Genomic DNA, 26676 nt, shown 5'->3' on the forward strand with positions numbered 1-26676 from the left:
CAGGGGAGTTTTAGGTTAGATGTTAGGAAGAACTTCTTTACAGAAAGGGTTGTGAGGCATTGGAACAGGCTGCCCAGGGAAGTGGTGGAGTCACCATCCCTGGAAGTCTTCAAAAGACGTTTAGATGTAGAGCTTAGGGATATGGTTTAGTGGGGACTGCTAGCGTTAGGTCAGAGGTTGGACTCGATGACCTTGAGGTCTCTTCCAACCTAGATGATTCTGTGACTCTGTGATATGGGGGCATTTGAGGCATTTGGGGCAATTTGGGAGCACTTCCACATCCTCTTTGTCTCCCAACCCCATCAGTGAAGTCCCCCATCTTTGGTTTCCCACCATCTTTGGCGTCCATCCCCATCCCTGGTGCCCCCATCTCCATCTCACATATCCCCCTTCCCCAACGTCCCCCACCCCTGTTACCTTCCCATCAGGATTTGCTGGTGGCCAGGGAGCTGCCAGAACATGTAGGGCTGGGGCCATTTGGGGACCTTCTAGGACGTGTAGGGCTGGGGGGATTTGGGATGAATCTGACCCAAATTTGGGACCACGATGTGGTGTAAATGCCTGAAGTAACTAGGAAAATAAAACTAACATTCACATTTTTTAAGGAAAAGGTACAGCATTGAAGAGGCTTTCAGGGTAGGGCATAACTGCATTATCTGAGCGTTCCCTAGGCTCCCAACCTTTGATGCTATCGCGCTGGGGAAACTTGGTGTGCAAGCTCTAAGGAACAGCACGGAGCGTAGAGTGGAGTGGAGACACCACGGCTAGGCTCTGTAATCAGGTGGGGCCTCGATTGTTCCTGTGCACAAAGCTGCCCTTTTTGCCACCCTAAGCCAAAGACCTGTCATGTTTTGACAAATGCTGTACCCTAGTGTACTTTTGGCTCTTTATAATATCATTATAATACCAAAACACACCTCCATCCCAAAAGCTACCCGCCTCCAAGGTGCGACCACCCCTCACTGAGCATGCGCTCTGAATTTCTCGGAGCCTATTACTTTAAACGGAGACGGGAAAACTTTACACCAATCATAACTAAGAGATGCTTGACTAGAGCCACTCAAGCTCCACCTAAAAGATAGAAAATAATATAAATTGGCCCAAGAGAGAGGGGATGTTAGGGAAGATACCACCGTCAGGGGAGATACCATCCCGAGGACAACATCCTTAGGACCTCCTGACTCCTGGGATCAGTCGACGGGCTGAGCCTCTCTTCCCCCCCCATTGGGACGCCTTTGGGTGAGATCTGAATCTTATAAATCTCTATAGAGTCTTTGATCCTTTTAATGCGTTTATTTCTAGGCTGCGCACCTGTGACACCTGTAACACCTTCAACACCTATAACACCTGTAACATCTGTAACACCTATAACACCTGTGTATTTCATGCATACTAGCTTGCTTTTGCAGACAGTCCCTATCACCGGCAATCCAAAAGAACCTGATTATCTGTTGCTGTAATAAACCATACTTGATTGCATTGTGATAGCTCTCATTAAGTGCAATGAGGGTGAGGGTGGTTACCCGTGATAGTTCAGTGTTCTGAATCTAACCAGTCCCCCAGACGGTTAATGCGTTTTTGGTGAATGTCTGAACGGATCCCCAGACCGTTAATGCATTGATGGTGAATGTCTGACTGGACCCCCAGATGGTTAATGTGTTTTTGGTGAGTGTCCAACTGGTTCTGTACCCTGAATCCGACTGGGCCCGTAACGGTTAATCAGCTACACCCCTTAATGCGACACACGAGCTGGGGATCTGTGGGTTCTGGTGGCCCCCAGCACTGGTGGAGACCCCCCAGAAGGACCTAGATAGACAGCACCCCCAAGGGGGCCATGGTTGGCTGGTTCCCACCCCGGTCCCAACATCCCCCGTGACCATAACTTGCATAGGACAGGAGGCAGAAGCAGCATTTTTATTGGGATGCACAGAATTTTTATTGGGATTGCCCATTCCTAAGCGGGATGGCCAAGGGCTGGCCGGGAGTCCCGGCCCCCACTGCCAGGATCTGCACACAGAGGTTTTCCTCCTCCTCCTCACTGAGCAAATAAACGGGCCCAGCTCCTGCCAAGCCCATTTCCAGTCACTGCTGGGCCACTTCTGGCACCACCAGGATCCTACAGATTGCCTCCAGCCATGGCTGGGTGTTCAAAGAGCATTTCCAGCCACGGTTGGGTCTTCCAAGAGCATTTCCAGCCATGGTTGGGTCTCCCCTGGTTGAGTCCTGGCCGAGTCTTCCCAAATTGTTCCCAGCCCCATTACTCCCGTGGGTACTGCAGTGAGCAGGAGGCAACGTTGTCCTTGGAATCAGCGTTGTTGAGAAAATCCTGGAGGTCCTGGTGGGCAAGGAGGTGAGGAGGAGCTAACGATGATATTGGAATCAGCCTCGTTGAGAAGGTCCTGGAAGTTCTGGGGGGCACCGAGGTGAGCAGGAGGCAACGTTGTCCTCAGAATCAGCGTCGTTGAGAAGGTCCTGGAAGTGCTGGTGGGCAAGGAGGTGAGGAGGGGCCAGCGAAGACCTTGGAGGAGAATCCTTGAGAAGATTCTTGGCTCCCACATCCCCCTGCCCCACAGCGCTCTGCCCCACATCCCCCTCACCCCACCCCAGCTCCCAAATCCCCCACATCTCACAGTACCTGGGTCACAACTGGGGTCGCACTGAGGGTCTGGTGATCTGCATCTGGGGGGGGTGGAAAGAAAGAAGGGGATGGAGGTGAGATGGGCCCGGGGGGGCTGAGGGGTGGTGGGCGGGCACGGAGGGGGGCATAGGTCTTGGGGGGCACCCACCGGGATGTCGGTGTTCACCCGTTCTGGTGAGGCCGTGAAGCTCCGTAGGCTGCCACCTGTTGGGGACATGGGTAGGGGGCGATGGGGTGAGCGGTGGGGCTGGGGGAGCAGCCGTGGTAACACTGCGCCCCCCCAGTGCTGCCCCCAAGAGCTCTCCTGACCTGGTTCGGTGGTGTTTTTGTTCTTGAGGACGAAGCCTTCGGATGCCGTCCAGGTGCTGCCATCGTCCTCGTACCAGTTCTCGTCAACGGAAGCCGAAGTGTTCCTGGGGGGCAGAGCCAGGGGGCTCAGAGGGAGCAGAAGGACAGAGGAGGGGGCTGTGCCCCCCCCCAGACTGCCCTGATGTCCACTTCCAAGCCCATTCTGAACCCCAACCGAGCCCAGGTGTCAGCCACCAGCGCACGTGTCCGTCACCAATCAACCAACCCAAAAACCCCAGACCATCCAACCCAATTAATGCCAACCCATCCAACCCAACCCATCCAACCAACCCAACCAACCCAACTCAACACAAATGACCCCAACCCCACCAACCCAGAAGAACTCAAACCATCCAACCCACCCCACCCCATCCCATCCCATCCCATGCCTCCCATGCAGTCCAACCCAACTCAACCCAACCCAACCCAACCCAACCCAACACATCTCAACCTAACCCAACCAAACCTAAAATCCCCAAAACATTCAACCCTACTAAACCCAACCTAAACAACCCAACCCAGTCAAACCAAACCATCCCAACTCAACCCAACCCAACTGATCCAATCCAATCCACCCCAACCATCCCTGACCCTCTACCTCTTCCCGCCCTTCCTCCGTATCACCAGCAGCACAGTAAGGGTGATGCAGGCAATGAGCAGCACCGTGACCGCCACCCCCAGCCCGGTGGCCACCTTGCTGACGCGCCCGGAGCACTGGCGGCCCGTGTACCAGTAGAGAGATTCATCCTGGCAGCTGCAGGGACAAGGAAGGGTCAGGCCTGGTGGTCCCAGGGTTCAGGGGGCACACAGAGGGACGCGTGGTGGCACTCACAAGCACTGTGGCCCGGCACGGGTGACGTGGCACTCGCCATAGTTGCAGTTGATGGTGCCGGGCGTGTTGGCCGTGCAGTTGGTGACACATTGGAGGGTGCTGCTCGTGGTCAGCGCGTAGTAGTAGTCCTGGTAGCCGACGGGCGCCCGCTGCTGGCACAGTGCTGAGGAGGGGGCACAGGAGGGTGTCAAATGGGGTGGTGGGGTGCACAGGGGCTGGTGGGGTGCATGGGGCTCCGTGGGGACACCCCAACCACCCAGGCCTCACCGTCAAGCGAAGGGGACTCCGTCATGTCCTTGACGACGGGGCTTTCCGACACCACAAGGCAGACGATGGCTGTGGGGGGAGAGAGGCTGTCAGGGACCCTTCCCCAGGGCCTCCCCGAAGGGTCGGGGGGTGAGAGAGGAGGACGGGGCACCCACAGGTGTCCTGCCGGCAGTCGCCCTGGTTGTTGGCAGTCTCATTAAGCTTCGCCACCAGCTCCTGCGTCTTGTTCTGGAACTCCTCGCTCAGGTCGGGGCTGGCGACAGTGCTGAAGATGACCTCGTGGTCCACCTCGAGGCCGGTGTCCACGGCGGAGGACGCGGAGGCTCTGCGCACCCGGGCTCCCCCCCTGCTGGAGGCCGCCGGCCTGATGCTGAGGATCTTCACGCCCTGGTAGCCGGGCACGGAGCCGTAGATCTTGGCCATCTGCAAGGGCGAGGGGCGCCATGAGGATGTGTCCAGTGTGGCCCGGCCTCCCCTTATGGGGCCCGGCCTCCCCTTGTATTCCCAAAATCATCTCGCGCAACTCGGCCTCCCTTTGTGCAACCTGGCCTCCCTTTGTGCTCTCACCCTTCCCTCTCACTCCTGGTCTCCTGTTGTGCTCCCAAACACCCCTTGCACACCCTGGTCTCCCCTTGAGCTCCCAGCCTCCCCTCAGGTTCCCGGCCTCTCCTTGTGCTCCCGGGCCTCACCTCCTGCCTGAACTGCTTCTCAAAGCTCTCGTAGGCCTCCGAGCGGGGGTCCTGCAGCTCCTCCGTGTAGTTGAAGTTGGTGACGGTCACCACCAGCTCCACGTTGGCCACGATCGTCCCCTCGGTGGCTGCGAGAGGCAGGAGAGGGGTGAGTACGGGGAGGCCGGGGGGAGGCCATGAGCAGGGGTGAGGCCGTGGGCTGGGGGGAGGCCGCACTTACGGATGTCGGTGCTGATGGAGCCGCTGGAGTACTCGCACACGGGGCCGTAGAAGTCGGGGTGGCAGATGCACTTGATGCCGTCATAATTGCCTCCATTCTGGCAGACCACTGCGGGGAGAGCAGATGTCAGAGGGCACCCACGAGTGGGGGGGTCCCGTGAGGAGACCCCAGGGAGGACAAGGGTGAGGGTCAGCGATGGAGGCCTGGGAGGTGGGGTGTACGAGGGGGGAAGGTGAGGGGAGAGAGGATAGAAAAGAGATGGATGCTGACCTGCAGGTACAGTGCTGGTGGACGTTGTGGTGGCGGTAGTGCTTCGAGTGGTGGTCGGTGTAGATGTGGTGGTCAGAGCAGATGTGAATGTTGGTGTAGAAGTGGGTGCTGGTGTAGAGCTGGGTGTCAGTGTAGAGCTGGGTGTCAGTGTAGAGGTGGGTGTTGGTGTAGAGCTGGGTGTGGGAGTAGAGGTGGGTGTTGGTGTAGAGCTGGGTGTCGGTGTAGAGGTGGGTGTCGGTGTAGAGCTGGGTGTGGGTGTAGAGGTGGGTGTTGGTGTAGAGCTGGGTGTCGGTGTAGAGGTGGGTGTTGGTGTAGAGGTGGGTGTCGGTGTAGAGGTGGGTGTCGGTGTAGAGGTGGGTGTTGGTGTAGAGGTGGGTGTCGGTGTAGAGGTGGGTGTCGGTGTAGAGCTGGGTGTCAGTGTAGAGCTGGGTGTCGGTGTAGAGGTGGGTGTTGGTGTAGAGGTGGGTGTTGGTGTAGAGGTGGGTGTCGGTGTAGACGTGGGTGTCGGTGTAGAGATGGGTGTGGGTGTAGAGCTGGGTGTGGGTGTAGAGGTGGGTGTTGGTGTAGAGGTGGGTGTCGGTGTAGAGGTGGGTGTCGGTGTAGAGCTGGGTGTCGGTGTAGAGGTGGGTGTGGGTGTAGAGCTGGGTGTGGGTGTAGAGGTGGGTGTTGGTGTAGAGGTGGGTGTCGGTGTAGAGGTGGGTGTCGGTGTAGAGGTGGGTGTTGGTGTAGAGGTGGGTGTCGGATTAGAGGTGGGTGTTGGTGTAGAGCTGGGTGTCGGTGTAGAGGTGGGTGTTGGTGTAGAGGTGGGTGTCGGTGTAGAGGTGGGTGTTGGTGTAGAGGTGGGTGTCGGTGTAGAGGTGGGTGTCGGTGTAGAGGTGGGTGTTGGTGTAGAGGTGGGTGTCGGTGTAGAGGTGGGTGTCGGTGTAGAGCTGGGTGTCAGTGTAGAGCTGGGTGTCGGTGTAGAGGTGGGTGTTGGTGTAGAGGTGGGTGTTGGTGTAGAGGTGGGTGTCGGTGTAGACGTGGGTGTCGGTGTAGAGATGGGTGTGGGTGTAGAGCTGGGTGTGGGTGTAGAGGTGGGTGTTGGTGTAGAGGTGGGTGTCGGTGTAGAGGTGGGTGTCGGTGTAGAGCTGGGTGTCGGTGTAGAGGTGGGTGTGGGTGTAGAGCTGGGTGTGGGTGTAGAGGTGGGTGTTGGTGTAGAGGTGGGTGTCGGTGTAGAGGTGGGTGTCGGTGTAGAGGTGGGTGTTGGTGTAGAGGTGGGTGTCGGATTAGAGGTGGGTGTTGGTGTAGAGCTGGGTGTCGGTGTAGAGGTGGGTGTTGGTGTAGAGGTGGGTGTCGGTGTAGAGGTGGGTGTCGGTGTAGAGGTGGGTGTTGGTGTAGAGCTGGGTGTTGGTGTAGAGCTGGGTGTCGGTGTAGAGGTGGGTGTTGGTGTAGAGGTGGGTGTTGGTGTAGATGTGGGTGTCGGTGTAGAGGTGGGTGTCGGTGTAGAGGTGGGTGTCGGTGTAGAGGTGGGTGTTGGTGTAGAGGTGGTAGGTGTCAGTGTAGAGGTGGGTGTCGGTGTAGAGGTGGGTGTCGGAGTAGAGGTGGGTGTTGGTGTAGAGCTGGGTGTCGGTGTAGACGTGGGTGTAGGTGTAGAGGTGGGTGTCAGTGTAGAGGTGGGTGTCGGTGTAGAGGTGGGTGTCGGTGTAGAGCTGGGTGTCGGTGTAGAGGTGGGTGTCGGTGTAGAGGTGGGTGTCGGTGTAGAGGTGGGTGTTGGTGTAGAGCTGGGTGTGGGTGTAGAGGTGGGTGTCGGTGTAGAGGTGGGTGTCGGTGTAGAGGTGGGTGTTGGTGTAGAGGTGGGTGTCGGTGTAGAGGTGGGTGTTGGTGTAGAGGAGGGTGTCGGTGTAGAGGTGGGTGTCGGTGTAGAGGTGGGTGTCGGTGTAGAGGTGGGTGTTGGTGTAGAGCTGGGTGTGGGTGTAGAGGTGGGTGTCGGTGTAGAGGTGGGTGTTGGTGTAGAGGTGGGTGTCGGTGTAGAGGTGGGTGTAGGTGTAGAGGTGGGTGTTGGTGTAGAGGTGGGTGTTGGTGTAGAGGTGGGTGTCGGTGTAGAGGTGGGTGTTGGTGTAGAGGTGGGTGTTGGTGTAGAGGTGGGTGTTGGTGTAGAGCTGGGTGTCGTTTTAGAGGTGGGTGTTGGTGTAGAGCTGGGTGTCGGTGTAGAGGTGGGTGTTGGTGTAGAGGTGGGTGTTGGTGTAGAGGTGGGTGTCGGTGTAGAGGTGGGTGTTGGTGTAGAGGTGGGTGTTGGTGTAGAGGTGGGTGTTGGTGTAGAGGTGGGTGTCGTTTTAGAGGTGGGTGTCGGTGTAGAGGTGGGTGTCGGTGTAGAGGTGGGTGTTGGTGTAGAGGTGGGTGTCGGTGTAGAGGTGGGTGTCGGTGTAGAGGTGGGTGTCGGAGTAGAGGTGGGTGTCGGTGTAGAGGTGGGTGTCGGTGTAGAGGTGGGTGTTGCTGTAGAGCTGGGTGTCGGTGTAGAGGTGGGTGTCGGTGTAGAGGTGGGTGTCGGTGTAGAGGTGGGTGTTGGTGTAGAGGTGGGTGTCGGTGTAGAGGTCGGTGTCGGTGTAGAGGTGGGTGTCGGTGTAGAGGTGGGTGTCGGTGTAGAGGTGGGTGTTGGTGTAGAGGTGGGTGACGGTGTAGAGGTGGGTGACGGTGTAGAGGTGGGTGTCGGTGTAGAGGTGGGTGTCGGTGTAGAGCTGGGTGTTGGTGTAGAGCTGGGTGTCGGTGTAGAGGTGGGTGTCGGTGTAGAGGTGGGTGTCGGTGTAGAGGTGGGTGTTGGTGTAGAGGTGGGTGTTGGTGTAGAGGTGGGTGTGGGTGTAGAGGTGGGTGTCGGTGTAGAGGTGGGTGTTGGTGTAGAGGTGGGTGTTGGTGTAGAGGGGGGTGTGGGTGTAGAGGTGGGTGTCGGTGTAGAGGTGGGTGTCGGTGTAGAGCTGGGTGTTGGTGTAGAGCTGGGTGTGGGTGTAGAGGTGGGTGTCGGTGTAGAGGTGGGTGTCGGTGTAGAGGTGGGTGTTGCTGTAGAGCTGGGTGTTGGTGTAGAGGTGGGTGTCGGTGTAGAGGTGGGTGTCGGTGTAGAGGTGGGTGTTGGTGTAGAGGTGGGTGTCGGTGTAGAGGTCGGTGTCGGTGTAGAGGTGGGTGTCGGTGTAGAGGTGGGTGTCGGTGTAGAGGTGGGTGTTGGTGTAGAGGTGGGTGACGGTGTAGAGGTGGGTGTCGGTGTAGAGGTGGGTGTTGGTGTAGAGGTGGGTGTCGGTGTAGAGCTGGGTGTTGGTGTAGAGCTGGGTGTCGGTGTAGAGGTGGGTGTCGGTGTAGAGGTGGGTGTCGGTGTAGAGGTGGGTGTTGGTGTAGAGGTGGGTGTTGGTGTAGAGGTGGGTGTGGGTGTAGAGGTGGGTGTCGGTGTAGAGGTGGGTGTTGGTGTAGAGGTGGGTGTTGGTGTAGAGGGGGGTGTGGGTGTAGAGGTGGGTGTCGGTGTAGAGGTGGGTGTCGGTGTAGAGCTGGGTGTTGGTGTAGAGCTGGGTGTGGGTGTAGAGGTGGGTGTGGGTGTAGAGGTGGGTGTCGGTGTAGAGGTGGGTGTCGGTGTAGAGGTGGGTGTTGGTGTAGAGGTGGGTGTCGGATTAGAGGTGGGTGTTGGTGTAGAGGTGGGTGTCGGTGTAGAGGTGGGTGTCGGTGTAGAGGTGGGTGTTGGTGTAGAGGTGGGTGTTGGTGTAGAGGTGGGTGTCGTTTTAGAGGTGGGTGTCGGTGTAGAGCTGGGTGTCGGTGTAGAGCTGGGTGTTGGTGTAGAGGTGGGTGTTGGTGTAGAGGTGGGTGTCGGTGTAGAGGTGGGTGTCGGTGTAGAGGTGGTAGGTGTCAGTGTAGAGGTGGGTGTCGGTGTAGAGGTGGGTGTCGGTGTAGAGGTGGGTGTTGGTGTAGAGCTGGGTGTCGGTGTAGACGTGGGTGTAGGTGTAGAGGTGGGTGTCAGTGTAGAGGTGGGTGTCGGTGTAGAGGTGGGTGTCGGTGTAGAGCTGGGTGTCGGTGTAGAGGTGGGTGTCGGTGTAGAGGTGGGTGTCGGTGTAGAGGTGGGTGTTGGTGTAGAGCTGGGTGTGGGTGTAGAGGTGGGTGTCGGTGTAGAGGTGGGTGTCGGTGTAGAGGTGGGTGTCGGTGTAGAGGTGGGTGTTGGTGTAGAGGTGGGTGTGGGTGTAGAGGTGGGTGTTGGTGTAGAGGTGGGTGTTGGTGTAGAGCTGGGTGTGGGTGTAGAGGTGGGTGTTGGTGTAGAGCTGGGTGTCGGTGTAGAGGTGGGTGTCGGTGTAGAGGTGGGTGTCGGTGTAGAGGTGGGTGTCGGTGTAGAGCTGGGTGTAGGTGTAGAGGTGGGTGTCGGTGTAGAGGTGGGTGTCGGATTAGAGGTGGGTGTTGGTGTAGAGGTCGGTGTCGGTGTAGAGGTCGGTGTCGGTGTAGAGGTCGGTGTCGGTGTAGAGGTGGGTGTTGGTGTAGAGGTGGGTGTCGGTGTAGAGGTGGGTGTCGGTGTAGAGGTCGGTGTCGGTGTAGAGGTTGGTGTCGGTGTAGAGGTGGGTGTTGGTGTAGAGTTGGGTGTTGGTGTAGAGGTGGGTGTCGGTGTAGAGCTGGGTGTTGGTGTAGAGGTGGGTGTTGGTGTAGAGGTGGGTGTTGGTGTAGAGCTGGTTGTGGGTGTAGAGCTGGGTGTAGGTGTAGAGCTGGGTGTCGGTGTAGAGCTGGGTGTTGGTGTAGAGGTGGGTGTTGGTGTAGAGCTGGGTGTCGGTGTAGAGGTGGGTGTCGGTGTAGAGGTGGGTGTTGGTGTAGAGGTGGGTGTCGGTGTAGAGGTGGGTGTCGGTGTAGAGGTGGGTGTCGGTGTAGAGGTCGGTGTCGGTGTAGACGTGGGTGTCGGTGTAGACGTGGGTGTTGGTGTAGACGTGGGTGTTGGTGTAGAGGTGGGTGTTGGTGTAGAGCTGGGTGTTGGTGTAGAGCTGGGTGTCGGTGTAGAGCTGGGTGTCGGTGTAGAGGTGGGTGTCGGTGTAGAGCTGGGTGTGGGTGTAGAGGTGGGTGTCGGTGTAGAGGTGGGTGTCGGTGTAGAGGTGGGTGTTGGTGTAGAGGTGGGTGTTGGTGTAGAGGTGGGTGTCGGTGTAGAGGTGGGTGTAGGTGTAGAGGTGGGTGTCGGTGTAGAGGTGGGTGTCGGATTAGAGGTGGGTGTCGGATTAGAGGTGGGTGTCGGTGTAGAGGTGGGTGTCGGTGTAGAGGTGGGTGTCGGTGTAGAGGTGGGTGTCGGTGTAGAGGTGGGTGTCGGTGTGGAGGTCGGTGTCGGTGTAGAGGTCGGTGTCGGTGTAGAGGTGGGTGTTGGTGTAGAGGTGGGTGTTGGTGTAGAGCTGGGTGTGGGTGTAGAGGTGGGTGTAGGTGTAGAGGTGGGTGTCGGTGTAGAGCTGGGTGTCGGTGTAGAGTTGGGTGTTGGTGTAGAGGTGGGTGTCGGTGTAGAGCTGGGTGTTGGTGTAGAGGTGGGTGTTGGTGTAGAGGTGGGTGTTGGTGTAGAGCTGGTTGTGGGTGTAGAGCTGGGTGTAGGTGTAGAGCTGGGTGTCGGTGTAGAGCTGGGTGTTGGTGTAGAGGTGGGTGTTGGTGTAGAGCTGGGTGTCGGTGTAGAGGTGGGTGTCGGTGTAGAGGTGGGTGTTGGTGTAGAGGTGGGTGTCGGTGTAGAGGTGGGTGTCGGTGTAGAGGTGGGTGTCGGTGTAGAGGTCGGTGTCGGTGTAGACGTGGGTGTCGGTGTAGACGTGGGTGTTGGTGTAGACGTGGGTGTTGGTGTAGAGGTGGGTGTTGGTGTAGAGCTGGGTGTTGGTGTAGAGCTGGGTGTCGGTGTAGAGCTGGGTGTCGGTGTAGAGGTGGGTGTCGGTGTAGAGGTGGGTGTTGGTGTAGAGCTGGGTGTGGGTGTAGAGGTGGGTGTCGGTGTAGAGGTGGGTGTCGGTGTAGAGGTGGGTGTCGGTGTAGAGGTGGGTGTTGGTGTAGAGGTGGGTGTTGGTGTAGAGGTGGGTGTCGGTGTAGAGGTGGGTGTAGGTGTAGAGGTGGGTGTCGGTGTAGAGGTGGGTGTCGGATTAGAGGTGGGTGTCGGTGTAGAGGTGGGTGTCGGTGTAGAGGTCGGTGTCGGTGTAGAGGTGGGTGTCGGTGTAGAGGTGGGTGTCGGTGTAGAGGTGGGTGTCGGTGTAGAGGTGGGTGTCGGTGTGGAGGTCGGTGTCGGTGTAGAGGTCGGTGTCGGTGTAGAGGTGGGTGTTGGTGTAGAGGTGGGTGTTGGTGTAGAGCTGGGTGTGGGTGTAGAGGTGGGTGTAGGTGTAGAGGTGGGTGTCGGTGTAGAGCTGGGTGTTGGTGTAGAGGTGGGTGTTGGTGTAGAGGTGGGTGTCGGTGTAGAGGTGGGTGTCGGTGTAGAGGTGGGTGTCGGTGTAGAGGTGGGTGTTGGTGTAGAGGTGGGTGTAGGTGTAGAGGTGGGTGTCGGTGTAGAGGTGGGTGTTGGTGTAGAGGTGGGTGTTGGTGTAGAGCTGGGTGTGGGTGTAGAGGTGGGTGTAGGTGTAGAGGTGGGTGTCGGTGTAGAGCTGGGTGTTGGTGTAGAGGTGGGTGTTGGTGTAGAGCTGGGTGTCGGTGTAGAGGTGGGTGTCGGTGTAGAGGTGGGTGTTGGTGTAGAGGTGGGTGTCGGTGTAGAGGTGGGTGTTGGTGTAGAGGTGGGTGTCGGTGTAGACGTGGGTGTCGGTGTAGAGCTGGGTGTTGGTGTAGAGGTGGGTGTTGGTGTAGAGGTGGGTGTCGGTGTAGAGGTGGGTGTCGGTGTAGAGCTGGGTGTTGGTGTAGAGGTGGGTGTCGGTGTAGAGGTGGGTGTCGGTGTAGAGGTCGGTGTCGGTGTAGACGTGGGTGTAGGTGTAGACGTGGGTGTTGGTGTAGAGGTGGGTGTCGGTGTAGAGGTGGGTGTGGGTGTAGAGGTGGGTGTCGGTGTAGAGGTGGGTGTCGGTGTAGAGGTGGGTGTTGGTGTAGAGGTGGGTGTCGGATTAGAGGTGGGTGTTGGTGTAGAGGTGGGTGTCGGTGTAGAGGTGGGTGTCGGTGTAGAGGTGGGTGTTGGTGTAGAGGTGGGTGTTGGTGTAGAGCTGGGTGTGGGTGTAGAGGTGGGTGTCGGTGTAGAGGTGGGTGTTGGTGTAGAGGTGGGTGTCGGTGTAGAGGTGGGTGTCGGTGTAGAGGTGGGTGTCGGTGTAGAGGTCGGTGTCGGTGTAGACGTGGGTGTCGGTGTAGACGTGGGTGTTGGTGTAGACGTGGGTGTTGGTGTAGAGGTGGGTGTTGGTGTAGAGCTGGGTGTTGGTGTAGAGCTGGGTGTCGGTGTAGAGCTGGGTGTCGGTGTAGAGGTGGGTGTCGGTGTAGAGGTGGGTGTTGGTGTAGAGCTGGGTGTGGGTGTAGAGGTGGGTGTCGGTGTAGAGGTGGGTGTCGGTGTAGAGGTGGGTGTTGGTGTAGAGGTGGGTGTTGGTGTAGAGCTGGGTGTCGGTGTAGAGGTGGGTGTAGGTGTAGAGGTGGGTGTCGGTGTAGAGGTGGGTGTCGGATTAGAGGTGGGTGTCGGTGTAGAGGTGGGTGTCGGTGTAGAGGTCGGTGTCGGTGTAGAGGTGGGTGTCGGTGTAGAGGTGGGTGTTGGTGTAGAGGTGGGTGTCGGTGTAGAGGTGGGTGTCGGTGTGGAGGTCGGTGTCGGTGTAGAGGTCGGTATCGGTGTAGAGGTGGGTGTTGGTGTAGAGGTGGGTGTTGGTGTAGAGCTGGGTGTGGGTGTAGAGGTGGGTGTAGGTGTAGAGGTGGGTGTCGGTGTAGAGCTGGGTGTTGGTGTAGAGGTGGGTGTTGGTGTAGAGGTGGGTGTCGGTGTAGAGGTGGGTGTCGGTGTAGAGGTGGGTGTCGGTGTAGAGGTGGGTGTAGGTGTAGAGGTGGGTGACGGTGTAGAGGTGGGTGTCGGATTAGAGGTGGGTGTTGGTGTAGAGGTGGGTGTTGGTGTAGAGCTGGGTGTGGGTGTAGAGGTGGGTGTAGGTGTAGAGGTGGGTGTCGGTGTAGAGCTGGGTGTTGGTGTAGAGGTGGGTGTTGGTGTAGAGCTGGGTGTCGGTGTAGAGGTGGGTGTCGGTGTAGAGGTGGGTGTCGGTGTAGAGGTGGGTGTTGGTGTAGAGGTCGGTGTCGGTGTAGACGTGGGTGTCGGTGTAGACGTGGGTGTTGGTGTAGAGGTGGGTGTTGGTGTAGAGCTGGGTGTGGGTGTAGAGGTGGGTGTTGGTGTAGAGGTGGGTGTCGGTGTAGACGTGGGTGTCGGTGTAGAGGTGGGTGTCGGTGTAGAGGTGGGTGTTGGTGTAGAGCTGGGTGTCGGTGTAGAGGTGGGTGTTGGTGTAGAGCTGGGTGTGGGTGTAGAGGTGGGTGTTGGTGTAGAGGTGGGTGTCGGTGTAGAGGTGGGTGTCGGTGTAGAGGTCGGTGTCGGTGTAGAGGTGGGTGTCGGTTTAGAGGTGGGTGTCGGTGTAGAGGTGGGTGTCGTTGTAGAGGTCGGTGTCGTTGTAGAGGTGGGTGTCGGTGTAGACGTGGGTGTTGGTGTAGAGCTGGGTGTTGGTGTAGAGCTGGGTGTTGGTGTAGAGGTGGGTGTTGGTGTAGAGCTGGGTGTCGGTGTAGAGGTGGGTGTCGGTGTAGAGGTGGGTGTTGGTGTAGAGCTGGGTGTTGGTGTAGAGCTGGGTGTGGGTGTAGAGGTGGGTGTCGGTGTAGAGGTGGGTGTCGGTGTAGAGGTGGGTGTTGGTGTAGAGCTGGGTGTCGGTGTAGAGGTGGGTGTTGGTGTAGAGGTGGGTGTCGGTGTAGAGGTGGGTGTCGGTGTAGAGGTGGGTGTTGGTGTAGAGGTGGGTGTCGGTGTAGAGGTGGGTGTCGGTGTAGAGGTGGGTGTCGTTGTAGAGGTCGGTGTCGTTGTAGAGGTGGGTGTCGGTGTAGACGTGGGTGTTGGTGTAGAGCTGGGTGTTGGTGTAGAGCTGGGTGTTGGTGTAGAGGTGGGTGTTGGTGTAGAGCTGGGTGTCGGTGTAGAGGTGGTTGTCGGTGTAGAGGTGGGTGTTGGTGTAGAGCTGGGTGTTGGTGTAGAGCTGGGTGTGGGTGTAGAGGTGGGTGTCGGTGTAGAGGTCGGTGTCGGTGTAGACGTGGGTGTCGGTGTAGACGTGGGTGTTGGTGTAGAGGTGGGTGTCGGTGTAGAGGTGGGTGTTGGTGTAGAGCTGGGTGTCGTTTTAGAGGTGGGTGTTGGTGTAGAGGTGGGTGTTGGTGTAGAGGTGGGTGTCGGTGTAGAGGTGGGTGTCGGTGTAGAGGTGGGTGTCGGTGTAGAGGTGGGTGTAGGTGTAGAGGTGGGTGTAGGTGTAGAGGTGGGTGTCGGATTAGAGGTGGGTGTTGGTGTAGAGGTGGGTGTTGGTGTAGAGCTGGGTGTGGGTGTAGAGGTGGGTGTTGGTGTAGAGCTGGGTGTCGGTGTAGAGGTGGGTGTCGGTGTAGAGGTGGGTGTCGGTGTAGAGGTGGGTGTCGGTGTAGAGGTGGGTGTTGGTGTAGAGGTCGGTGTCGGTGTAGACGTGGGTGTCGGTGTAGACGTGGGTGTTGGTGTAGAGGTGGGTGTTGGTGTAGAGCTGGGTGTGGGTGTAGAGGTGGGTGTTGGTGTAGAGGTGGGTGTTGGTGTAGAGGTGGGTGTCGGTGTAGACGTGGGTGTCGGTGTAGAGGTGGGTGTAGGTGTAGAGGTGGGTGTTGGTGTAGAGCTGGGTGTCGGTGTAGAGGTGGGTGTTGGTGTAGAGCTGGGTGTGGGTGTAGAGGTGGGTGTTGGTGTAGAGGTGAGTGTCGGTGTAGAGGTGGGTGTCGGTGTAGAGGTGGGTGTCGGTGTAGAGGTGGGTGTTGGTGTAGAGCTGGGTGTCGGTGTAGAGGTGGGTGTTGGTGTAGAGGTGGGTGTCGGTGTAGAGGTGGGTGTCGGTGTAGAGGTGGGTGTTGGTGTAGAGGTGGGTGTCGGTGTAGAGGTGGGTGTCGGTGTAGAGGTGGGTGTCGTTGTAGAGGTCGGTGTCGTTGTAGAGGTGGGTGTCGGTGTAGACGTCGGTGTTGGTGTAGAGCTGGGTGTTGGTGTAGAGCTGGGTGTTGGTGTAGAGGTGGGTGTTGGTGTAGAGCTGGGTGTCGGTGTAGAGGTGGGTGTCGGTGTAGAGGTGGGTGTTGGTGTAGAGCTGGGTGTTGGTGTAGAGCTGGGTGTGGGTGTAGAGGTGGGTGTCGGTGTAGAGGTGGGTGTCGGTGTAGAGGTGGGTGTTGGTGTAGAGCTGGGTGTCGGTGTAGACGTGGGTGTCGGTGTAGACGTGGGTGTTGGTGTAGAGCTGGGTGTTGGTGTAGAGCTGGGTGTGGGTGTAGAGGTGGGTGTTGGTGTAGAGGTGGGTGTTGGTGTAGAGGTGGGTGTCGGTGTAGACGTGGGTGTCGGTGTAGAGGTGGGTGTCGGTGTAGAGGTGGGTGTTGGTGTAGAGCTGGGTGTCGGTGTAGAGGTGGGTGTCGGTGTAGAGCTGGGTGTGGGTGTAGAGGTGGGTGTTGGTGTAGAGGTGGGTGTCGGTGTAGAGGTGGGTGTCGGTGTAGAGGTGGGTGTCGGTGTAGAGGTGGGTGTTGGTGTAGAGCTGGGTGTCGGTGTAGAGGTGGGTGTTGGTGTAGAGGTGGGTGTCGGTGTAGAGGTGGGTGTCGGTGTAGAGGTGGGTGTTGGTGTAGAGGTGGGTGTCGGTGTAGAGGTGGGTGTCGGTGTAGAGGTGGGTGTCGTTGTAGAGGTGGGTGTCGGTGTAGACGTGGGTGTCGGTGTAGACGTGGGTGTTGGTGTAGAGCTGGGTGTTGGTGTAGAGCTGGGTGTTGGTGTAGAGGTGGGTGTTGGTGTAGAGCTGGGTGTCGGTGTAGAGGTGGGTGTCGGTGTAGAGGTGGGTGTTGGTGTAGAGCTGGGTGTTGGTGTAGAGCTGGGTGTGGGTGTAGAGGTGGGTGTCGGTGTAGAGGTGGGTGTCGGTGTAGAGGTGGGTGTTGGTGTAGAGCTGGGTGTCGGTGTAGAGGTGGGTGTTGGTGTAGAGGTGGGTGTCGGTGTAGAGGTGGGTGTCGGTGTAGAGGTCGGTGTCGGTGTAGACGTGGGTGTCGGTGTAGACGTGGGTGTTGGTGTAGAGGTGGGTGTCGGTGTAGAGGTGGGTGTGGGTGTAGAGGTGGGTGTCGGTGTAGAGGTGGGTGTCGGTGTAGAGGTGGGTGTTGGTGTAGAGGTGGGTGTCGGATTAGAGGTGGGTGTTGGTGTAGAGGTGGGTGTCGGTGTAGAGGTGGGTGTCGGTGTAGAGGTGGGTGTTGGTGTAGAGCTGGGTGTTGGTGTAGAGGTGGGTGTCGGTGTAGAGCTGGGTGTCGGTGTAGAGGTGGGTGTCGGTGTAGAGGTGGGTGTTGGTGTAGAGGTGGGTGTCGGTGTAGAGCTGGGTGTCGGTGTAGAGGTGGGTGTTGGTGTAGAGGTGGGTGTCGGTGTAGAGGTGGGTGTCGGTGTAGAGGTGGGTGTTGCTGTAGAGGTGGGTGTGGGTGTAGAGGTGGGTGTTGGTGTAGAGGTGGGTGTTGGTGTAGAGCTGGGTGTCGGTGTAGAGGTGGGTGTTGGTGTAGAGGTGGGTGTTGGTGTAGAGGTGGGTGTTGCTGTAGAGGTGGGTGTCGGTGTAGAGCTGGGTGTCGGTGTAGAGGTGGGTGTTGCTGTAGAGGTTGGTGTCGGTGTAGAGGTGGGTGTTGGTGTAGAGGTGGGTGTCGGATTAGAGGTGGGTGTTGGTGTAGAGGTGGGTGTCGGTGTAGAGGTGGGTGTTGGTGTAGAGCTGGGTGTTGGTGTAGAGGTGGGTGTCGGTGTAGAGGTGGGTGTTGGTGTAGAGCTCGGTGTTGGTGTAGAGGTGGGTGTCGGTGTAGAGGTGGGTGTTGGTGTAGAGGTGGGTGTTGGTGTAGAGGTGGGTGTCGGTGTATAGGTGGTTGTTGGTGTAGAGCTGGGTGTCGGTGTAGAGGTGGGTGTTGGTGTAGAGCTGGGTGTCGGTGTAGAGCTGGGTGTTGGTGTAGAGCTGGGTGTTGGTGTAGAGCTGGGTGTCGTTTTAGAGCTGGGTGTCAGTGTAGAGGTCACTGTGGTGTTTGCTGTGGAAGTAACCCATGCAAAATTCAGGTCAGTGAACGTTTGGAGGAGGTTGTCTCTGCTGAGTTGGTCCCTGGGATGCGTGTGGGAGTCCCATGGGTGCTCGTGGGAGTTCTGAGGGAGCTGGGGGGGGGGTTTAATGGGTGCTGCTCTAGGACCCAGGGGGCTCATGGGGGTTTTAGGGGTGCTGGTGGGGTCTCTGTGGCGATTTCTCTGCTCCCTGTTGTCCTGTTGCTATCCTGTTATCCTAGCCTTGTGGAGGCCGCGTCAATTGGCGCTGTGTGGACGCTGCCCCTTCCCACACCCTTCCCCTTTCCCTCCCCGCCAGCCTCACCCATGGCCATGTCCCCTTCCCTCCTGGCCTCTCGCCCACTTTTTCGTTATTCTGACCCTTGTCCCGTTCCCATCCTCACGTCAATGGGACGGGTGGGGCAGAGGCCGCACAGGTGGACGTGGCCTTTGCTCTCCCAATTTTTGGTCTCTGCTGCCCAAGCTCATGGCCTCCGTTCTCCCAGTTCTGGCCCCCAGAGCCCCAGTCCTGACTTCAACTGCCCCGATTCTGGCCACCCGTGCCCCAAGTTTTGCCTCCACTGCCCCAGTTCTGGTCTCCGATGCCCCAGTTCTGGCCTCCACTGCCCCCAGTTCACCATCTACACTGCCCCAATTTGTGTCCTTCCCTGACCCAATTCTGTCCTCAACTGCTCCAGAAGTTGTCTCCGACACCCCAATTCTGGCCTCCAATTACCCAATTCTGGCCTCCGATACCCCAGTTCTGGCCTCCACTGCTCCCAATTCATCATCTACACTGGCCCCGATTTGTGGCCTCCCTTGCCCCAATTTTGGCCTCCACTGGCCCTCGTCAGTGCCATCACCGTGGGGTGGGGGTCTGTGGAGTGTCCCCATCCCTGTCCTTGTCCCCGTCGCCCCCCCCCAAAGTCCCCATCCCCCTCCCCAGTGTCCTTGTCCCCCTCCCCAATGTCCCCGTCTCCCTCCCCAATGTCCCTGTCCCCGTCCCCACCAGGACGAAGCCACCTCGGGCCGTGGAGGCCGATTCCCCCCTCAGCCTCCCCAACACACCCCGAGGAGATGCCCCAGGGGGGGCCACCCCCTTCCACCCTCCAGATCCCAGTTTCGGTGCCCCCTGCCCGGGCTGCACTCACCCGCTGCAAGCCCGTGGAGGATGAGGAGGAAGAGGAGGAGGAAGGCGCGGGTGCCAGACCCCATCTTGATGCCCCCCAGTCCTGCGGTGCCGCCAGCAGCACCGCAGTGCGCAGCCATGCTCGGGGCAGGAGTGGCAGTGGGGAACTTTGCCCCTCTGCGGGGAGAGGCCGCTCGTCCCCAGGGCGGGCGGTGTTTTGGGCGTGCGGCCGTGCCCGGACCAATCGTGGGCACCGTGACCGTGGGAACAAACATGACGTTCCCCTCCCCGTTATCGGGGATAACCGCAATGGCCCCGTCCACGTTATCACCGCTCTAGGAGTATCACGGTGTCACGGGGAGGGGGTGTTTGTTGCCTTTTGGGGTGAATCTGACCCAAATTGGGGACAGGGGGCTGGGGTTGGGGGCTGGTTGATGGATTCCAGCCATCGTGGGGTCTTCGCAGGTCGTGTCCAACCATTGTTGGGTTGTCCAAGATTGACTCCAACCGTTTTTGGGTGGTCGAAGGTCATTTCCAACCAAATTTGTGTCCCCCAACATCAATTCCAACCATCATTGGGTTGTCCAAGATTGACTCCAACCATCGCTGGGAGGTCCAAGATCGACTCCAACCTTTTTTGGGTGGTACAAGATCATTCCCAACCATCTTTGTGTCCCCCAACATCAATTCCAACCATCACTGGGTTGTCCAAGATTGACTCCAACTACTTTGGGAGGTCCAAGATCCTTTCCAACCATCGTTGGGTCCTCTAATTTCCATTCCAACCATCGCAGTGTGCTCAGGTGGCCAAGAAGGCCAACGGCATCCTGGCTTGTATTAGGAACAGTGTGACCAGCAGGGCTAGGGAGGTGATCGTCCCCCTGTACTCGGCTCTGGTGAGGCCGCACCTCGAGTACTGTGTTCAGTTTTGGGCCCCTCGCTACAAGAAGGACATCGAGGTGCTTGAGCGAGTCCAGAGAAGGGCGACGAAGCTGGTGAGGGGCCTGGAGAACAAGTCCTACGAGGAGCAGCTGGGGGAGCTGGGCTTGTTCAGCCTGGAGAAGAGGAGGCTCAGGGGCGACCTTATCGCTCTCTATGGGTACCTCAAGGGAGGCTGTAGCGAGGTGGGGGTTGGCCTGTTCTCCCACGTGCCTGGTGACAGGACGAGGGGGAATGGGCTTAAGTTGAGCCAGGGGAGTTTTAGGTTAGATGTTAGGAAGAACTTCTTTACCGAAAGGGTTGTGAGGCACTGGAACAGGCTGCCCAGGGAAGTGGTGGAGTCACCATCCCTGGAAGTCTTCAAAAGACGTTTAGATGTAGAGCTTAGGGATATGGTTTAGTGGGGACTGCTAGCGTTAGGTCAGAGGTTGGACTCGATGACCTTGAGGTCTCTTCCAACCTAGATGATTCTGTGACTCTGTGATATGGGGGCATTTGAGGCATTTGGGGCAATTTGGGAGCACTTCCACATCCTCTTTGTCTCCCAACCCCATCAGTGAAGTCCCCCATCTTTGGTTTCCCACCATCTTTGGCGTCCATCCCCATCCCTGGTGCCCCCATCTCCATCTCACATATCCCCCTTCCCCAACGTCCCCCACCCCTGTTACCTTCCCATCAGGATTTGCTGGTGGCCAGGGAGCTGCCAGAACATGTAGGGCTGGGGCCATTTGGGGACCTTCTAGGACGTGTAGGGCTGGGGGGATTTGGGATGAATCTGACCCAAATTTGGGACCACGATGTGGTGTAAATGCCTGAAGTAACTAGGAAAATAAAACTAACATTCCCATTTTTAAGGAAAAGGTACAGCATTGAAGAGGCTTTCAGGGTAGGGCATAACTGCATTATCTGAGCATTCCCTAGGCTCCCAACCTTTGATGCTATCGCGCTGGGGAAACTTGGTGTGCTAGCTCTAAGGAACAGCACGGAGCGTAGAGTGGAGTGGAGACACCACGGCTAGGCTCTGTAATCAGGTGGGGCCTCGATTGTTCCTGTGCACAAAGCTGCCCTTTTTGCCACCCTAAGCCAAAGACCTGTCATGTTTTGACAAATGCTGGACCCTAGTGTACTTTTGGCTCTTTATAATATCATTATAATACCAAAACACACCTCCATCCCAAAAGCTACCCGCCTCCAAGGTGCGACCACCCCTCACTGAGCATGCGCTCTGAATTTCTCGGAGCCTATTACTTTAAACGGAGACGGGAAAACTTTACACCAATCATAACTAAGAGATGCTTGACTAGAGCCACTCAAGCTCCACCTAAAAGATAGAAAATAATATAAATTGGCCCAAGAGAGAGGGGATGTTAGGGAAGATACCACCGTCAGGGGAGATACCATCCCGAGGACAACATCCTTAGGACCTCCTGACTCCTGGGATCAGTCGATGGGCTGAGCCTCTCTTCCCCCCCCATTGGGACGCCTTTGGGTGAGATCTGAATCTTATAAATCTCTATGGAGTCTTTGATCCTTTTAATGCATTTATTTCTAGGCTGCGCACCTGTGACACCTGTAACATCTATAACATCTATAACACCTGTAATATCTGTAACACCTTCAACACCTATAACACCTGTAACATCTGTAACACCTATAACACCTGTGTATTTTATGCATACTAGCTTGCTTTTGCAGACAGTCACTATCGCCGGCAATCCAAAAGAACCTGATTATCTGTTGCTGTAATAAACCATACTTGATTGCATTGTGATAGCTCTCATTAAGTGCAATGAGGGTGAGGGTGGTTACCCGTGATAGTTCAGTGTTCTGAATCTAACCAGTCCCCCAGACGGTTAATGCGTTTTTGGTGAATGTCTGAACGGACCCCCAGACCGTTAATGCATTGATGGTGAATGTCTGACTGGACCCCCAGATGGTTAATGTGTTTTTGGTGAGTGTCCAACTGGTTCTGTACCCTGAATCCGACTGGGCCCGTAACGGTTAATCAGCTACACCCCTTAATGCGACACACGAGCTGGGGATCTGTGGGTTCTGGTGGCCCCCAGCACTGGTGGAGACCCCCCAGAAGGACCTAGATAGACGGCACCCCCAAGGGGGCCATGGTTGGCTGGTTCCCACCCCGGCCCCAACATCCCCCGTGACCATAACTTGCATAGGACAGGAGGCAGAAGCAGCATTTTTATTGGGATGCACAGAATTTTTATTGGGATTGCCCATTCCTAAGTGGGATGGCCAAGGGCTGGCCGGGAGTCCCAGCCCCCACTGCCAGGATCTGCACACAGAGGTTTTCCTCCTCCTCCTCACTGAGCAAAAAACCGGGCCCAGCTCCTGCCAAGCCCATTTCCAGTCACTGCTGGGCCACTTCTGGCACCACCAGGATCCTACAGATTGCCTCCAGCCATGGCTGAGTGTTCAAAGAGCATTTACAGCCACGGTTGGGTCTTCCAAGAGCATTTCCAGCCATGGTTGGGTCTCCCCTGGTTGAGTCCTGGCCGAGTCTTCCCAAATTGTTCCCAGCCCCATTACTCCCGTGGGCACTGCAGTGAGCAGGAGGCAACGTTGTCCTTGGAATCAGCGTTGTTGAGAAAATCCTGGAGGTCCTGGTGGGCAAGGAGGTGAGGAGGAGCTAACGATGATATTGGAATCAGCCTCGTTGACAAGGTCCTGGAAGTACTGGGGGGCACCGAGGTGAGCAGGAGGCAGCATAGTCCTCAGAATCAGCGTCGTTGAGAAGGTCCTGGAAGTGCTGGTGGGCAAGGAGGTGAGGAGGGGCCAGCGAAGACCTTGGAGGAGAATCCTTGAGAAGATTCTTGGCTCCCACATCCCCCTGCCCCACAGCGCTCTGCCCCACATCCCCCTCACCAAACCCCAGCTCCCAAATCCCCCACATCTCACAGTACCTGGGTCACAACTGGGGTCGCACTGAGGGTCTGGTGATCTGCATCTGGGGGGGTGGAAAGAAAGAAGGGGATGGAGGTGAGATGGGCCCGGGGGGGCTGAGGGGTGGTGGGTGGGCACGGAGGGGGGCATAGGTCTTGGGGGGCACCCACCGGGATGTCGGTGTTCACCCGTTCCGCTGAGGCCGTGAAGCTCCGTAGGCTGCCACCTGTTGGGGACATGGGTGGGGGGCGATGGGGTGAGCGGTGGGGCTGGGGGAGCAGCCGTGGTAACACTGCGCCCCCCCAGTGCTGCCCCCAAGAGCTCTCCTGACCTGGTTCGGTGGTGTTTTTGTTCTTGAGGACGAAGCCTTCAGATGCCGTCCAGGTGCTGCCATCGTCCTCGTACCAGTTCTCGTCAACGGAAGCCGAAGTGTTCCTGGGGGGCAGAGCCAGGGGGCTCAGAGGGAGCAGAAGGACAGAGGAGGGGGCTGTGCCCCCCCCCAGACTGCCCTGATGTCCACTCCCAAGCCCATTCTGAACCCCAACCGAGCCCAGGTGTCAGCCACCAGCGCACGTGTCCGTCACCAATCAACCAACCCAAAAGACCCCAGACCATCCAACCCAATTAATGCCAACCCAACCAACCAACCAACCCAACTCAACACAAATGACCCCAACCCCACCAACCCAGAAGAACTCAAACCATCCAACACAACCCACCCCATCCCATCCCATCCCATCCCATGCCTCCCATGCATTCCAACCCAACTCAACTCAACCCAACCCAACTCAACCCAACCCAACCCAACCCAACCCAACCCAACCCAACCCAACCCAACCCAACACATCTCAACCTAACCCAACCAAACCTAAAGTCCCCAAAACATTCAACCCTACTAAACCCAACCTAAACAACCCAACCCAGTCAAACCAAACCATCCCAACTCAACCCAACCCAACTGATCCAATCTAGTCCACCCCAACCATCCCTGACCCTCTACCTCTTCCTGCCCTTCCTCCGTATCACCAGCAGCACAGTAAGGGTGATGCAGGCAATGAGCAGAACCGTGACCGCCACCCCCAGCCCGGTGGCCACCTTGCTGACACGCCCAGAGCACTGGCGGCCCGTGTACCAGTAGAGAGATTCATCCTGGCAGCTGCAGGGACAAGGAAGGGTCAGGCCTGGTGGTCCCAGGGTTCAGGGGGCACACAGAGGGACGCGTGGTGGCACTCACAAGCACTGTGGCCCGGCACGGGTGACGTGGCACTCGCCATAGTTGCAGTTGATGGTGCCGGGCGTGTTGGCCGTGCAGTTGGTGACACATTGGAGGGTGCTGCTCGTGGTCAGCGCGTAGTAGTAGTCCTGGTAGCCGACGGGCGCCCGCTGCTGGCACAGGGCTGAGGAGGGGGCACAGGAGGGCGTCAAATGGGGTGGTGGGGTGCACAGGGGCTGGTGGGGTGCATGGGGCTCCGTGGGGACACCCCAACCACCCAGGCCTCACCGTCAAGCGAAGGGGACTCCGTCATGTCCTTGACGACGGGGCTTTCCGACACCACAAGGCAGACGATGGCTGTGGGGGGAGAGAGGCTGTCAGGGACCCTTCCCCGGGGCCTCCCCGAAGGGTCGGGGGGTGAGAGAGGAGGACGGGGCACCCACAGGTGTCCTGCCGGCAGTCGCCCTGGTTGTTGACAGTCTCATTAAGCTTCGCCACCAGCTCCTGCGTCTTGTTCTGGAACTCCTCGCTCAGGTTGGTGCTGTTGGTGGTGCTGAAGATGACCTCGTGGTCCACCTCGAGGCCGGTGTCCACGGCGGAGGACGCGGAGGCTCTGCGCACCCGGACTCCCCCCCTGCTGGAGGCCGCCGGCCTGATGCTGAGGATCTTCACGCCCTGGTAGCCGGGCACGGAGCTGTAGATCTTGGCCATCTGCAAGGGCGAGGGGCGCCATGAGGATGTGTCCAGTGTGGCCCGGCCTCCCCTTATGGGGCCCGGCCTCCCCTTGTATTCCCAAAATCATCTCGTGCAACTCGGCCTCCCTTTGTGCAACCTGGCCTCCCTTTGTGCTCTCACCCTTCCCTCTCACTCCTGCTCTCCTGTTGTGCTCCCAAACACCCCTTGCACACCCTGGTCTCCCCTTGAGCTCCCAGCCTCCCCTCAGGTTCCCGGCCTCTCCTTGTGCTCCCGGGCCTCACCTCCTGCCTGAACTGCTTCTCAAAGCTCTCGTAGGCCTCCGAGCGGGGGTCCTGCAGCTCCTCCGTGTAGTTGAAGTTGGTGACGGTCACCACCAGCTCCACGTTGGCCACGATCGTCCCCTCGGTGGCTGCGAGAGGCAGGAGAGGGGTGAGTACGGGGAGGCCGGGGGGAGGCCATGAGCAGGGGTGAGGCTGTGGGCTGGGTGGAGGCCGCACTTACGGATGTCGGTGTTGATGGAGCCGCTGGAGTACTCGCACACGGGGCCGTAGAAGTCGGGGTGGCAGATGCACTTGATGCCGTCATAATTGCCTCCATTCTGGCAGACCACTGCGGGGAGAGCAGATGTCAGAGGGCATCCACGAGTGGGGGGGTCCCGTGAGGAGACCCCAGGGAGGACAAGGGTGAGGGTCAGCGATGGAGGCCTGGGAGGAGGGGTGTACGAGGGGGGAAGGTGAGGGGAGAGAGGATAGAAAAGAGATGGATGCTGACCTGCAGGTACGGTGCTGGTGGACGTCGTGGTGACGGTAGTGGTTCGAGTGGTGGTCGGTGTAGATGTGGTGGTCTGAGCAGATGTGAATGTTGGTGTAGAAGTGGGTGCTGGTGTAGAGGTGGGTGTTGGTGTAGAGGTGGGTGTAGGTGTAGAGGTGGGTGTTGGTGTAGAGGTGGGTGTCGGTGTAGAGGTGGGTGTAGGTGTAGAGGTGGGTGTCGGTGTAGAGGTGGGTGTAGGTGTAGAGGTGGGTGTTGGTGTAGAGCTGGGTGTCGGTGTAGAGGTGGGTGTTGGTGTAGAGGTGGGTGTCGGTGTAGAGGTGGGTGTCGGTGAAGAGGTGGGTGTTGGTGTAGAGCTGGGTGTCGGTGTAGAGGTGGGTGTCGGTGTAGAGGTGGGTGTAGCTGTAGAGGTGAGTGTCGGTGTAGATGTGGGTGTCGGTGTAGAGGTGGGTGTCGGTGTAGAGGTGGGTGTTGGTGTAGAGGTGGGTGTCGGTGTAGAGGTGGGTGTCGGTGTAGACGTGGGTGTAGGTGTAGAGCTGGGTGTCGGTGTAGAGGTGGGTGTCGGTGTAGAGGTGGGTGTAGCTGTAGAGGTGAGTGTCGGTGTAGATGTGGGTGTCGGTGTAGAGGTGGGTGTCGGTGTAGAGGTGGGTGTTGGTGTAGAGGTGGGTGTCGGTGTAGAGGTGGGTGTAGGTGTAGAGCTGGGTGTCGGTGTAGAGGTGGGTGTCGGTGTAGAGGTGGGTGTCGGTGTAGAGGTGGGTGTCGGTGTAGAGGTAGGTGTTGGTGTAGAGCTGGGTGTCGGTGTAGAGGTGGGTGTCGGTGTAGAGGTGGGTGTTGGTGTAGAGCTGGGTGTCGGTGTAGAGGTGGGTGTTGCTGTAGAGGTGGGTGTTGGTGTAGAGGTGGGTGTCGGTGAAGAGGTGGGTGTTGGTGTAGAGCTGGGTGTCGGTGTAGAGGTGGGTGTCGGTGTAGAGGTGGGTGTAGCTGTAGAGGTGAGTGTCGGTGTAGATGTGGGTGTCGGTGTAGAGGTGGGTGTCGGTGTAGAGGTGGGTGTTGGTGTAGAGGTGGGTGTCGGTGTAGAGGTGGGTGTCGGTGTAGACGTGGGTGTAGGTGTAGAGCTGGGTGTCGGTGTAGAGGTGGGTGTCGGTGTAGAGGTGGGTGTTGGTGTAGAGGTGGGTGTCGGTGTAGAGGTGGGTGTCGGTGTAGAGCTGGGTGTTGGTGTAGAGGTGGGTGTTGCTGTAGAGGTGGGTGTCGGTGTAGAGGTGGGTGTCGGTGTAGAGGTGGGTGTAGGTGTAGAGGTGGGTGTCGGTGTAGAGCTGGGTGTCGGTGTAGAGCTGGGTGTCGGTGTAGAGGTGGGTGTCGGTGTAGAGGTGGGTGTCGGTGTAGAGGTGGGTGTCGGTGTAGAGGTAGGTGTTGGTGTAGAGCTGGGTGTCGGTGTAGAGGTGGGTGTCGGTGTAGAGGTGGGTGTAGGTGTAGAGGTGGGTGTTGGTGTAGAGGTGGGTGTTGGTGTAGAGCTGGGTGTCGGTGTAGAGGTGGGTGTTGGTGTAGAGGTGGGTGTCGGTGTAGAGGTGGGTGTTGGTGTAGAGGTGGGTGTTGGTGTAGAGGTGGGTGTCGGTGTAGAGGTGGGTGTTGGTGTAGAGGTGGGTGTTGGTGT

The 26676-nt window shown here is 58.1% G+C and overlaps 2 protein-coding genes across 2 annotated transcripts; both read right to left on the reverse strand.

Annotated features, from left to right (window-relative positions):
* Window positions 1–1899: 1899 nt before the first annotated feature.
* On the reverse strand, window positions 1900–5400 carry LOC311429143 (mucin-3A-like). Its single transcript, XM_084540272.1, has 11 exons — window positions 5265–5400; window positions 4995–5102; window positions 4775–4902; window positions 4241–4508; window positions 4086–4154; window positions 3819–3981; window positions 3585–3740; window positions 2948–3051; window positions 2787–2842; window positions 2636–2679; window positions 1900–2518 (listed from the first exon to the last, which is right to left on the reverse strand). The coding sequence occupies exons 4-10, from the start codon at window positions 4506–4508 to the stop codon at window positions 2641–2643; spliced, it is 855 nt and encodes a 284-aa protein (XP_084396398.1). The 5' UTR covers window positions 4775–4902; window positions 4995–5102; window positions 5265–5400; the 3' UTR covers window positions 1900–2518; window positions 2636–2640.
* A 16247-nt stretch (window positions 5401–21647) lies between these two features.
* Window positions 21648–25330, reverse strand: LOC311429144 (mucin-3A-like). Its single transcript, XM_084540273.1, has 11 exons — window positions 25032–25330; window positions 24762–24869; window positions 24542–24669; window positions 24008–24275; window positions 23853–23921; window positions 23586–23748; window positions 23352–23507; window positions 22683–22786; window positions 22522–22577; window positions 22372–22415; window positions 21648–22254 (listed from the first exon to the last, which is right to left on the reverse strand). The coding sequence occupies exons 4-10, from the start codon at window positions 24273–24275 to the stop codon at window positions 22377–22379; spliced, it is 855 nt and encodes a 284-aa protein (XP_084396399.1). The 5' UTR covers window positions 24542–24669; window positions 24762–24869; window positions 25032–25330; the 3' UTR covers window positions 21648–22254; window positions 22372–22376.
* Between the last annotated feature and the right edge of the window lie 1346 nt (window positions 25331–26676).

This window comes from Aythya ferina, assembly GCF_964211825.1.
Source record: "Aythya ferina genome assembly, contig: HAP1_SCAFFOLD_361, whole genome shotgun sequence".
NCBI lineage: Eukaryota > Metazoa > Chordata > Aves > Anseriformes > Anatidae > Aythya > Aythya ferina.